The sequence below is a fragment of the Phoca vitulina genome, unplaced genomic scaffold (genome assembly GCF_004348235.1).
Source record: "Phoca vitulina isolate PV1807 unplaced genomic scaffold, GSC_HSeal_1.0 scaffold62, whole genome shotgun sequence".
Lineage (NCBI taxonomy): Eukaryota > Metazoa > Chordata > Mammalia > Carnivora > Phocidae > Phoca > Phoca vitulina.
Window position 1 is genome coordinate 2,963,360 of NW_022589765.1, and position 13,107 is coordinate 2,976,466.

Here is a 13,107-nt window from a genome sequence, read left to right on the forward strand (position 1 = left end):
CTCAGGTCATGGTCTTACGGTCATGGGATAGAGCCCCATTGAGCCCTGCATTGGGCTCACACTCAGCGCAAAATCTTCAGATTTTTTCACCTTCCCCCTCTGCCCCTCTCTGCTCGTGCTCTCTCTCTAAAATGAGTAAATAAAATCTTTTAAAAAAAGGATAATGTGGGGTGCCTGGGTGCTCAGTTGGTTAAGTGTCTGCCTTCAGCTTAGGTCATGATCCCAGGGTCCTGGGATCAAGCCCCGCATCAGACTCCCTGCTTGTGCTCTCTCGCTGTCAAATAAATAAATAAAATCTGTTTTTTTAATAAAAGGATAAAGTAGGGTTAATTCGTATTACATAATATCCAGCAGTCAAGATGAATAAACTATAACCATATGTCAACACGGACAAATTTCAAAAATGTTAATGCAAAAAAGCAAGAGGCAAAATAAAATGTTCAACATAATACCATTTATATGGAACCTAGCAACAGAAAATAAACTATATATTGTTAACAGATACATAAACTCTTGTTCAATAAAATTAAAATGCAAAGGCATGATAACACCAAATTCAGGATAGCAGTTATCTCCAGGGAAAAATAATAGGATTGGACAGGGATACAAATAAGGGCTCTTTTGTATCTATACTTTATTCCCCACCTCCCCCCAAAAATTGGTAACAAACAACAAAATTTGACAAATGCTGGTGGTAGATATGGACAAATATGTTATATTTTACATTTTTCAAAAAAACTGGAATACATTTCATTTTTAAATGGGGGGGAGGTCCAAGAAGGTAAGACTGAGTGTAATTTCAAGAAGCTCCTAGAAAATTCAGAAGTACTGGCAAGCTTATTCTGATTCTAGTTCTATGGTGTAAATGAAGCAGAGAGGCAGTCCCCCAACTATAACAAAAGGATTATAAACCAAAACTGATTTTGTATCAATTTTTGGAATGCAGCTATGCTTTCCCAAAGAAGTTTTAAAAACTCCTACTCATCTTTTAGCATCCAATTCAGATGTTAGCTTATTTCAATGATGTTTTGACTCCCAGACCAGTTAAAACTTCCTCGACATGACCACAACAATGTGAACATGCTTCTACTACTTATCAAACTGCATTATAATTACTTGTTTTTAGATCTGTCTTTTCCACTTGAATTGAATTTTTAAAGGAAAAGCCTTTGTCTCATTTTTTGATATCCACAGCATCTAGTGTACTGCCTGACCAATAAATGTCAAATAAAAGTGTAACTAAACCATCAACTCAAAGTAAAAGGTAAAAAATTTTAAGTATGTAAACTTTAGTACATGGACTTTTGCCAACTGTTTTTGCTACTCTAGGTTTCTCAATTCTCTTCTAAGTTTTAAATACTTAATAACAAAGTTCTTTATTGAAAATAAGCTATAAGCCATGTCTAAAATTATATGCATTTAGAATCTGATTTGCAATGATATGTCAGTATATATATCGAGATGCACATATATCGATGTTATATTGTCCTTCAAGTATAACTTCATATTAAAACCAAACCCAGAAAGAAGCCACCCAACACTTTTTTCCATGACCTCTTATTCAAGTAAGACATCTGTGTATGTAATTAGGGTAGAAAGAGTAACAACACCAGGCAAGGCTGGTGGGATTATTTTCCTGTGAACATTCTGTACTGCCCCAGACATTTGTAGAACAATTTCAAACATCTTCTAACATTGAGAAATTACAGTTTAATACCCCCCCAAAATACGAAAACCTATGTTATAAAAGTATACAACAAAAATGTCACTTAAAGAAACACTTTATTCTGCTCAAACTACTTGAAAACTGGTATTACCAATGACTAAGGGGAAGAGGGAGTAAATTTTACTGAGTACCTATTTCATGCCCAGGCACTGCGCAAGTCACTTTGCTTAATTAATTCATACAATTCTGTAAGGTAGCTATAAATAGGCTTGGGGCTAGTGAGAAGCAAAGATCTGATTCCAAAGCCTACGCCCTGAGATATCACCTTGTTTTTACAATATTACAAAAAATTAATACAAATGTGCTGGAACATGCACCTGTGTTTTATGTTTTCAGAATCAAATAACAAATAGTATTGCAACACTTTACATCACTGTTACTTAAATTTATGGTGGATGCAAAGACTTAACAAAAAGATGCCAATAAAATTACCTGCGCTGTTGTTATCATCATCCTGTTCAATGAAGACATGATCCAGAATAAAGCTGAGCAACTCAGACTGCAATGAAGAATCAGGGGTGTAAACTAATGGCTCTAACATGTCACGCCCTCCTGACATAATTTGATGGCTGAAGATCATCAGAATATCACACAAAATAGTGAAGGCCTATTAAAAAAAAAAAAAAAAGTACAGCGTGCTATAATCCAAGGTTTCTCACCAACTGCCACAAGTAACATATATTTAACACAGAAACAGAATCCAACTTTTAAGAAAAATCAGTGTATAGTATTTTCCTAAATTTTTAAAGCTGAGGAATATAATTTCTGTAAAATGATTACTAGTATTTGCAATCATGCTTTACTAACTGCAAGGTAATTTCACAAATATTATTTTCAGCAACTTTAAGTGACTTGTACAATATGTTAACACTACCAAAACATGCAGTCAGGACTCAACCTCAGGTTTTCTGACTCCAAACCCCATTCTACACTTTATGACAATGCCTCATGGTATACATCCCTAAATATGAAATAACATATAAACTTGGTACCATTCCATTCCTTTATGGAAGACAAAAACTTATACCAAGGAGATCAATTAACTCCTAGAAGAGAGATCACAAAGTCCTTGGTACTTTTTAAACACTCTCATTCTCAATATGTGTAGCGATTAAGTAGAAAAAAACACAACGAACTATGTGCCTGCTTACTCACTCATCAGACAAACATGATACTATCATAATAAACATAAAGCCAAGGTTCTATCTCAAGGAGCTTTATAAAAACTCTGCCATTAGTTTTAAATGGAGTCAAACACTGGTAAAAGTATTCAGAAGAAAACTGGAAATTTTTAATTATGTTGGGAAAGGGTAACAAAAATAGAATTTGGGGGTCACAAAGTCAATAGCGAATTACATTTAAAGGAAGACTACTGCTAGACAGACAGCAGAGAGCACAAAGCAGATCTCAATAATGTTTTTACCTTCTTGGAACTAACCACATTTACTTTTTTCTCTTTTCCTTTATGCTTTTACCTCTTCTTTCAGTCTTTCCTCATTTTACTACTATAGTAGTCATTTATACCCATCAGGATATCTGAGTTTACAAAAACTTTTGCAACATACACAATAAGAAAACAGAGTGATAAGCATGGTGATATTTACTAATAAGGTGAATTGGCAGGTCAAGTGAATTGACCAGGACATATTTCTGGAAGCTGTTTGGAAGACTGACATACAAGATATTTCATGACCAAATAATTAACTGCCATGGCCTGAACAACAGATCATATGGGAGGTTACATATGATAACCCATAAGGAATTGTGTTAATACTTTAAGAAACAGGGAATACTGGGGCGCCTGGATGGCTCAGTTGTTAAGCATCTGCCTTCGGCTCGGGTCATAATCCCAGGGTCCTGGGATCGAGCACTGCATCGGGCTCCCTGCTCTGCAGGAAGCTTGCTTCTCCCCCGCCCACTCCCCCTGCTTGTGTTCCCTCTCTTGCTGTGTCTCTCTCTGTCAAATAAATTTTAAAAAAAGAAAGAAAATAAAAGAAAAAAAGAAAGAAATAGGGAATACTAAGCTGAGTATCTTGGTGGCATATGAAAACAAAGAGGAGTTATTTCATGTTATTAATTCTGGATCAATGTATACTTCATTAAAATCCTGTCCTAGGAGTTTAACTCTAAATTCAATTTACTACCTACAGAAACTTTGGTTTCTTTCATGTGAATTGTACAGATGAAAATTAAATTTCCAAATCCTTTATTGCTACAATTCAAAACTACATACTTAAAACTGGAGAATTCAGTAATGTAATAATTATAGGAATATACTTCATACTTTTGCAAGAAAAAATGTGAAAGTCAGTTACTGGATCTTGGCCATTTAATAACTTCTAATTTATTTATGCCCAAGCATACACGTATGGGAGGAACAAATGGGAGTTGGAAGAAGAAAAATGAAATTAACAGTTGGATACTGAATGTGAATTTTTAACTATAAAACTCTAAATGTATTTCACTGAAATCAGTTTTGATATTTTAAAATAAAATAAAGACAAGTGACAATCACAAAGGTTGAAGGACTTTACTAATCGCTTTGTAGTTGGATGACCATATCTGAACTACTTTCATAGTAGCTTTAAGAAGTAAATATACCCTAATTTAAAATAAATAGTAACAACAAAAATAAAAAACAAAATAAACCATACCCAACATAACACAAACTGCTGAAAATAGCATTTGTGATGACTGCTGGGGCTCTACCCACCCCAATATGCAAAAGTTAAAGAGAATGAAATGGTCAAAAAACCTTGAAATCACCATAACCACTTTGACTGTATCACTATTAATATTTCTTATTATAAAAATGTCTTCTCCATAGAAGCATTTAAAAAGCGTATGTACAAAAAAGCTTAATCCTCTATTAGGGAATTAAAACTAAACAGGTTCTCAGTCCCAGGATCAGAATTCATTTTACAGATGGGAAAACTACCTATGGCAGCACAGTTAACAATGTATTTTCAAAATGAGGGCATATGAAGTGGGAAGGTAACACTTTGAAGTCAGTGAAATGATTAAAATTTTTATTTCAGACAAAGTCCACATAAGAAAAAACAACGTACACAATCAGGATGGGAAGGAATGTCAGTATCTATCTGATAATATTCTCAGAGATGACAAAACCATACGGACCCATTTCCCTCCCTGAGGCATACTTGCACTTATTAATTTCAAGAATAACTTATGTAATATCATACATCTAATTTGTATATATGGGTCTGTTTACCAAGTGAGTCATAAATAACAACATAAAATAACCACAATGAGGGTAATCTATAATACAATTTATAAACTCCATATGAAATTATTAATCTATTGTTTGAGTATCATATACATGGACAGATACAAGACATTTCTGCTTTGCTCAACCTCAGTATTACTTACATTTTCTGTATTAATTCAGATATTTATTAAGGGTTGCTTACAAAAGATGGCTACCTACAGTAATTACTAACCTGTTCCTTAACAGTAGTATTCACGTTCGTCAGGTAATGCTGACATATCTGACAGAATACCCGCATCTGTTTCTTTAAACGCAGCAAGTCCTCCTTGAAAAATTTAACATGAACAACTGTAAAAAAACCTCATTTAGTATTTAAGATACTTCAAATTACATAAAATATTATCACATATTTGACTATATTTACTCTACTTGATTAGACCATTTTTCTTAAAAATAGCAACAAACTGCAGCCTTAAAAATATCAGGTATACTAGTGCATAATATCTGAAGTGGTCTGGGTCCTTTAAAATGAGAAAACCTGAGGGGCCTGGGTGGCTCAGTCGTTAAGCGTCTGCCTTCGGCTCAGGTCATGATCCCGGGGTCCTGGGATCAAGCCCCGCATCGGGCTCCCTGCTCTACGGGAAGCCTGCTTCTCCCTCTCCCTCTGCCCCTGCTTGTGTTCCCTCTCTCACTGTGTTTCTCTCTCTGTCAAATACATAAATAAAATCTTTAAAAAAATAAAAATAAAAATAAATAAATAAATAAAATGGGAAAACCTATATGACTGTATATGGCTATCTTTAATGAATCTACTACCTCAGAATGCTTAAAGAGTAAAGATTAATGCACCATCCTCGTTTTGTAATTTGAAGGATAGCCAACTGATGAACAGAAAAAATTGACTAATAAAAGAGACAGCATCTTTCATTTCTTACTTGAAGGATACCAGTTGTACTTTTTAAAAGAGAGATGGACAAAAATCAGTTTTGTAGTATTATTCCAATTTTAAAAAATTTTAATGTCTTGTAAACTTATATTAAAAAGATAAATCTTTTCCTAAGAACAGGTTTAACTTGATTGATTTGGTAAAGAAAACTTAACCAAGCTTCAGGATAATTCTGTATTTAGTATCATTTTTACCCTTTCCTCTCTACTTAAAATATAATCTCTTTTCCCATTTTAATTTTTAATTCAATGCTTTTGACTTAGATGAGCAATCATATTTACTAATATGGTTATTGTTCCTACTATAAGCTTGATATTAAGTTAAATAAATTTCTTAGTTGTTTGACAAAAAATACACTAACAACAATACTAAATTGCTTTTTCAAGAGGAAAATACCCATTTCTTGTACTTTAAAAGCTCAGAGAAATTCTAAGCATTGAAAATTATTCTGATTCTGGGGCGCCTGGGTGGCTCAGTCAGTTAAGCGGCTGCCTTCGGCTCAGGTCATGATCCTGGGATCCTGGGATCGAGCCCCACGTCCAGCTCCCTGCTCAGCGGAGAGCCTGCTTCTCCCTCTCCCTCTGCCTGCCACTCTGCCTACTTGTGCTCTCTATCTCTCTGTCAAATAAATAAAATCTTAAAAATAAATAAATAAATAAATAAATAAATAAATAAATAAATAAAATTATTCTGATTTTATGCAAAAGAAACTTATTATCAAGACAATTGTTTTTGAGAAAAAGAGCTATGAACAACAAATTCTCTATCTCCTAGATATTACATAGTATTTATAAAATGTACCCAAATAATATTTAAGGCTACATCTACTGCAAGTACAATGTTTAAGTTTCCAGTTTACAAATGAAAAAGGCAAGGGACGCCTAGGGTGGCTCAGTCGGTTACAAACGCAAAAGGCAATACTGTTTAGTTCAATTACTCAACACATCAAAGATTACCATTATGGACAAAATTCTGAAAGTTCTATTACCCAGTAGCTGGCACATTATACTCAACCAGAAAGTGATTTACAGTGAATTTGGAACATCAGTAGAAAGATCCTATGTATGAACAACGTGATCCCAAAACAATACTGAGGCATAAGAAGATCTAGGGGCAGCTGGCTTGTTATCATCAATTTATATAATCCAATAGCTGTATGCTTGTTTCAAAAGCTCTTGGTCATAACTTACAAAATCTATATTTCTATATGCTCTTAATACTTTTGAGAATATGGAAATACATAAATTATGCCACCTTAAAATGTGAAAATTTTTTAATTTAAAATCATACCTTTAAACATATTAATGTTCTTTCACTGAATATACATCAAACTACGAACGTAACTTTCTAATGGTACACATGCCTAAGTAGTAATTTAGAAATAAGCAAGACTTTACTGAAATAATTGATCGCATTAAAAGTTTGCTGAAAACAGTTAATGATATTTAATGTAATAAGAACTCCACTGAACTACCACAAACCTTTGTAGAGCTGCTTTCAGTTATCTTTGCAAGCTGCCAAAGGATTACATAGTGAGTACACTGCAGTGCATGAATAACAATCTGTAAAAAGAAGCAAGAGAATACAGTTAAACCTAAAACGTCCCAAGTATTCATTCTTGAAGTTAAATATGTAACTTGAAAATAAATAAAAACCTGCTCAGGCATGTCTCCATTTTCAATTCCGGTTTTCAACAGTTTGTAATTACAAGCAAACAAATCCCACTTTGAAAGATCATGGGCACTGTAAAAAGGAATCAAGTTATATTTAAAAGTTAAGCTTAATCACTTTTATTCTGGACTTGAATGTTAACAAAATGCTGTCAAAGTAAATACAGTAAACTTTTAACAGGCACCCACAACAAAAAAAAAATGTATTTTTAAAAAAGTATGGTGGGTGATAATCTGTCAATTATTCCCCAATTCAAAACATGACTCTATCAACTATTTTTTATATACAAGCACAAGAAATCTAGCAGAACTGGGACGCCTGGGTGGCTCAGTCGTTAAGTGTCTGCCTTCGGCTCCGGTCATGATCCCAGGGTCCTGGGATTGAGCCCCGCATCAGGCTCCCTGCTCAGCGGGAAGCCTGCTTCTCCCTCTGCCTGCCGCTCCTCCTGCTTGTACTCTCTCTCTCTTTCTCTGACAAATAAATAAAATATTTAAAAAATTTATTTAAAAAAAAAATCTAGCAGAACTGATAACATTATAACCCTAAAACATGCAAGTTGGTTTTGATTTTGCTACAGTTTTAAGAAATCAGAAACATTAAAATTCAACTTACTTATGAAAAGCAGTGATTCTCTTCAACGTTGACAATACCTGATACGCATCATCTTCATCAGGTTCTTCGCCCTATGAATATTAATTATATATAATATTAAATCTTAATAACCACAAAAGTGAAAAATCTTAGACTATCACATTAGTGATACCACCTTAAAAAGGAAGAATAGCCTAACACGACAAATTAACTTTGTCATTCAATACCTAGATCTGTCCAAATTTAAAGCAATATGGCTGGAGTAATGAGCCAACAGAGTTGTTATCACAGGTACATTATACCCAAGAGAGAAACACTGAATGACATTTTCCCCTCTCCCTTAAAGTAACCTTGACATAAAACTATGAAGACATTTAGTCTTTCACAGTAAAAAATGCATTAGGACAACAAAGAAAAATATAGTAAAGGACAAGCAAGAGATCATAAAGACAATACCTAAAAGATAAAACCTAAATGAATGAAACATAGTGCTCAAGAAAGACATACCAGACTAGTAACAATTTGGGAAAAACCTTCTGAATAAAGCCTAGATATGCGCTAGTCCTTTCTGGATATCAATTTTCCAATTGAGAGTAACTTTAAGTTTTTGAAAATTTTATGAGTCTTACTGCATGAAACTTATAAATTTTTTAAACACTATCAAACATACTGTACTGAACCCCAAGTCTCTCAAAAAACACTTGTTTCTAAACTTAGTTTTTCTACACAAATAATTAAACTTAATTAACCCACTGCTTGATTTTAAATTAACTCGTCCTAATCACAATCGTATCTAGCCAAGAGTAGAGCCATTACATTTTTTAACTAAGAATGTGATCACTGTACATTAACTTATTTGCACAAACCGCCAGTTAAGTAAAATTTATAAGCACGGATTGTTACACAAAAAAAGAAAGCTTAAGAAGTAACGGCTATTCGGCTCAGGTCATGATCCTGGAGTCCCGGGATCGAGTCCCACATCGGGCTCCCTGCTCGGCAGGGTGTCTGCTTCTCCCTCTGACCCTCCCCCCTCTCATGTGCTCTCTCTCATTCTCTCTCTCTCAAATAAATAAATAAAATCTTTAAAAAAAAAAAAAAAAAAGAAGTAACGGCTAAACAAGAAAACTGAAAATTACACAGTCCATATGATCTTTGCAACATTAATGACAAAAGTGATGTGGAAAGGGCTAAATGCATTAATTTGAGAATTATGACTTTTTATTTTATGTAAGTCAATTAAACTGTGAAGTACATATTTTCTTTTTTTATTATTAATGTTCAGTTAGCCACTGTATAGTACAACATTAGTTTTTGATGTAGTATTCAATGATTCATTAGTTCCATATAACACCCAGTGCTCATCTCAACATGTACCCTCCTTAATCAAAACAGATAAAAGTAAAAAAAAACCATTAGTGTATTTGAGTGCCACACTTTTAAGTTTCTTTGGAAATATAACAGAACACAGGAAACCCCAAAATCAACAGTCGCTATAACAGCAATTTATCAAGGCTTTACAGTATCAAAGATCATTAATTACCTTTCCTTACTAACACTGCCAAAACAGTATGAAATAGACTACTTTGAGGCTACATGGCCATAGTCTAGCTCTCCTTTTCTGTTCCATTTACACCCTGTTGCCTAACAGCCTCTAGTTTAGCTAAACCCTGGTAACTTCTGAGATCATTTCTTTAAAGTTAAAGGGGGGGAGGGGGGGAATTAGTTTTGCTTTCATCTTCTCCAAGTCACAGATTCTTACCACCTTCCCATTTTGGTGGAGGAGTAATAGTAGCATGATAATCAAAGAACAGAATGTCTGAATATTTTTCAACATACTGCTAGGGACTATCACCAGGAATGGTGACTAATTCAGTTACTCAAGGGGAGGGACCCAACTGACAAAATACTTTTAATATATACCTCTTGCAGAAAATCTTCAAGAAGCCGGTTAAATTTATCTGCCAACTCATCTATCAGTTGACTTCTTGAAATATCTACCCTGTTGAAGATTGTGAACTCTTCATTACAGAGTGCATGGTAAGTCTTAGAACATGCTTCCAAAACATCTGTATCTGTGTGCTTCTCTACAATATTCCGGATCTGTCGTAATAAGGCATCCAAATGCTGCAAAATCAAAGTTTTTTTCATTAAAACTAAGTACATATTAGAAAAAACTAAGGTATGTATGACAGGCACAGAAAGACTACACTTAAAAGCTTCAAAAATAATAACTCTACAACAAGTAGGGCATACATTTTGATGTGTTTTCCTAGTCGTGGTAAATAAATACACTGACCCACCCATATACTTATTTCCTCAGCTTTAATGGGAATAATATTTCCTATCTCATAGGGCTTTGGTGAGAATGTTAATACAAAGAATTTATAAAAGTATTCAATGAATATTAACTGCTTTCATTTTATAATTGTTATTATCCAGCTACCTACCCCCAATCTCCTTAAATCTCTCAGATACAGTCAAATAATGGCTAGGAATGAGAAAATGGCTATGGTCATGAATCAAAGGGAAGACTCATTAATGCCATTCTCTAAATCCTACTTATAAAAAATAAAGAAGATATATAAAATGTAGGTTTCCTTTAACATTAGAAGGTTCAAGAATATAAACAAACAATATGATGGGATGAACAAAACTAGTAGTTTTTCTTCAAGGTGTTTTTATATAGAGGAAACATTGTACCTTTTCTAATCGTCCAGTGGTATATATTTCCAAATCAAAATATTGAGGCAACTGCAACAAGTTAGTCACCTTTTCTGCATCTATAGAGTACTTTGAAATAAAAAAAAATCATGTCAAAACATCACAATAATGTTAAGTAAACATTGTAATACAAATCAGTTTGACATTTCCAAAGAAAACCTGTAATTTCTTACAAGTACTCGTCTATTACACAAACTTACCTTAGCTAATAACTGAGGAAGGGCCACAGCAAAAAGTTCAGTGATTTTTGTCCTGTCATCCAACTGGGTCTTCTTCTCCTTCGCTGTCAGCACCTAAAGTAGCACAACGATGCTTTTAAGTATTTATTAAACCTAGTAACACTGTTAGATGCTCAAGTTTAAGTTAAGACATACAAAATAAGTAATGAAACTACATTTTAAATGACAGATACCAAAATTTCTACTATAAAACATGAAACCCAAAAGTAACAAAGAATAACTATAACGAGCACAATATTTTTTAAAAAGCCACCTAAAATAACAGCAAAAAAAAAAACTTGGAATAGTTCTAGAGGCAAAACCAATACCCAATTAAAGTAACCAACGCTACCATTAGACAAATAAAGCAGCAGTTAGGAAGGAAATGTAGTTTAGGAGCTTATATAACAATGGGACTGAGTAGCATTTCAGCCTATTCTAAGCTGTGGGCCATGATGCATGGGTTATGAATTCAACATGAATTCACTCATGACAGCATGAATTCTATCATCAATTAGAAAAAGGAAAAAAAAGAAAACAAAATAAAATAGAATGCGTCACATACCATAAGTATTGTTCGAAGAACTTTTGTTTGTTATACACAGACACATATATATAGATGTATACTATGTAACAAACCATATATTTTTGTGCCTCTTAATCAAAAAACTTTCAAAGGCTGTGGAGTTGTTGGTCTACAATACAAATATATGTGAACTTTGCAGTGATGCATTAAAATATAATCCAGGGAAATAGGAATTTCTCCATTTTGATGAATAATTATGTTTTAATTCCTGATTTTTATTAAAAGGAAAAGAAAGCAAATCTATAAATAAACCAAAATGCAAAAATGCACAATTCTAAAACGGTGAGCTAGAATCAGTCTTGAGAGCAGTCAATCACTTTATCTCCTGTAGTAACTAACAAAGTATCTCATGGAAAGAACTCAAATTTCCCATTGCTAATACTTTAAAATTTACTTCTAACACATATGTATTAGCAAAGATCATCTGAAAAATAAAGTGTAAGATTCAAAAATTTGGCTCTATAGTTACATGCAAGAATTTTTAAAATCATAATCAAAAGAAGAAACACACCTTAGAATAGTGAAACTATACCAACATACCCTTTTTCCTGTCCCTCTTCCCACAGGGGGATGACATTCAGCTGCTTGTCTAATGGTACAAAGCATTATTTCAATCAGAGCACTCTCTTGTCTATCTGTTAGTGCTGAAAAAAAAATCAGAAAGAATTAACCTATTTCTGTTCCCTATATGTTACTTTTAAGTATTACATAACAATCCTTCTGCCTGTGACAGAATCTGACCTAATATACTAAAGAAAATCCCATTACTGTATCACAGATAGGATGAGAACTTGTTTACTGAACAGTACAAATCTGTGTACCACTGGTCCACAATTTAACCAAAGAAAATATGAACACGGATACCAGAAAAATTTTTTAAAAATTCAATATTGACAGCAACTATATCTTTCTTCGTAATATTCGTGTATATGAAAACAAAATTATTCACAAAGATTTTCAAGTACTTTTTTTTTTAAGATTTATTTATTTGAGAGCGAGAAAACACTCCAGCGGGGGAGGGGTAGAGAGAAAGGGAGAAGGAGAGCATCTCAAGCAGACTCTGTACCCAGCACAAGGCCCAATCTCAGGACCCTGAGAAAGAATCACATGCCCAACCGACTAAGCCACCCAGGCACCCCTCAATTACTTTTTAATATTAAAGATGTTAATAAGCAAGCACTCTCAATTACTTTTTAATATTAAAGATAAACAAATGGCATAAGTAAAATCTAGTTTTAAAACTGACTAAACAACAAAATACCATTAACTAAACAGCCATTTACCTTCTTCTCCACTAAGAGGCTCCTCCAGCAACAAGCTATTCATACATTCCCAGTCTTTCAGTAGCTCTGTAGCACAGTCCCACATGCTATCCACAAGGTAAGCTGCATGCTCATGTAACTAAAATTAAAAAAGAGC

The 13,107-nt window shown here is 33.8% G+C and overlaps 1 protein-coding gene across 6 annotated transcripts in view; it reads right to left on the bottom strand.

The window, feature by feature from the left end:
- STAG2 (stromal antigen 2) overlaps positions 1-13,107 on the bottom strand; it is a 130,141-nt gene that overhangs the window by 26,027 nt on the left and 91,007 nt on the right. For all 6 annotated transcript variants that reach the window (XM_032391329.1, XM_032391331.1, XM_032391332.1 and 3 more), the window contains 10 exons: positions 12,972-13,089; positions 12,229-12,332; positions 11,085-11,177; positions 10,864-10,953; positions 10,084-10,287; positions 8,185-8,255; positions 7,557-7,644; positions 7,383-7,463; positions 5,188-5,280; positions 2,159-2,333 (listed from right to left, as the gene is read on the bottom strand). In XM_032391329.1, coding sequence (XP_032247220.1) covers positions 2,159-2,333; positions 5,188-5,280; positions 7,383-7,463; positions 7,557-7,644; positions 8,185-8,255; positions 10,084-10,287; positions 10,864-10,953; positions 11,085-11,177; positions 12,229-12,332; positions 12,972-13,089 — 1,117 coding nt within the window. The remainder of the gene's footprint in view (positions 1-2,158; positions 2,334-5,187; positions 5,281-7,382; positions 7,464-7,556; positions 7,645-8,184; positions 8,256-10,083; positions 10,288-10,863; positions 10,954-11,084; positions 11,178-12,228; positions 12,333-12,971; positions 13,090-13,107) is intronic.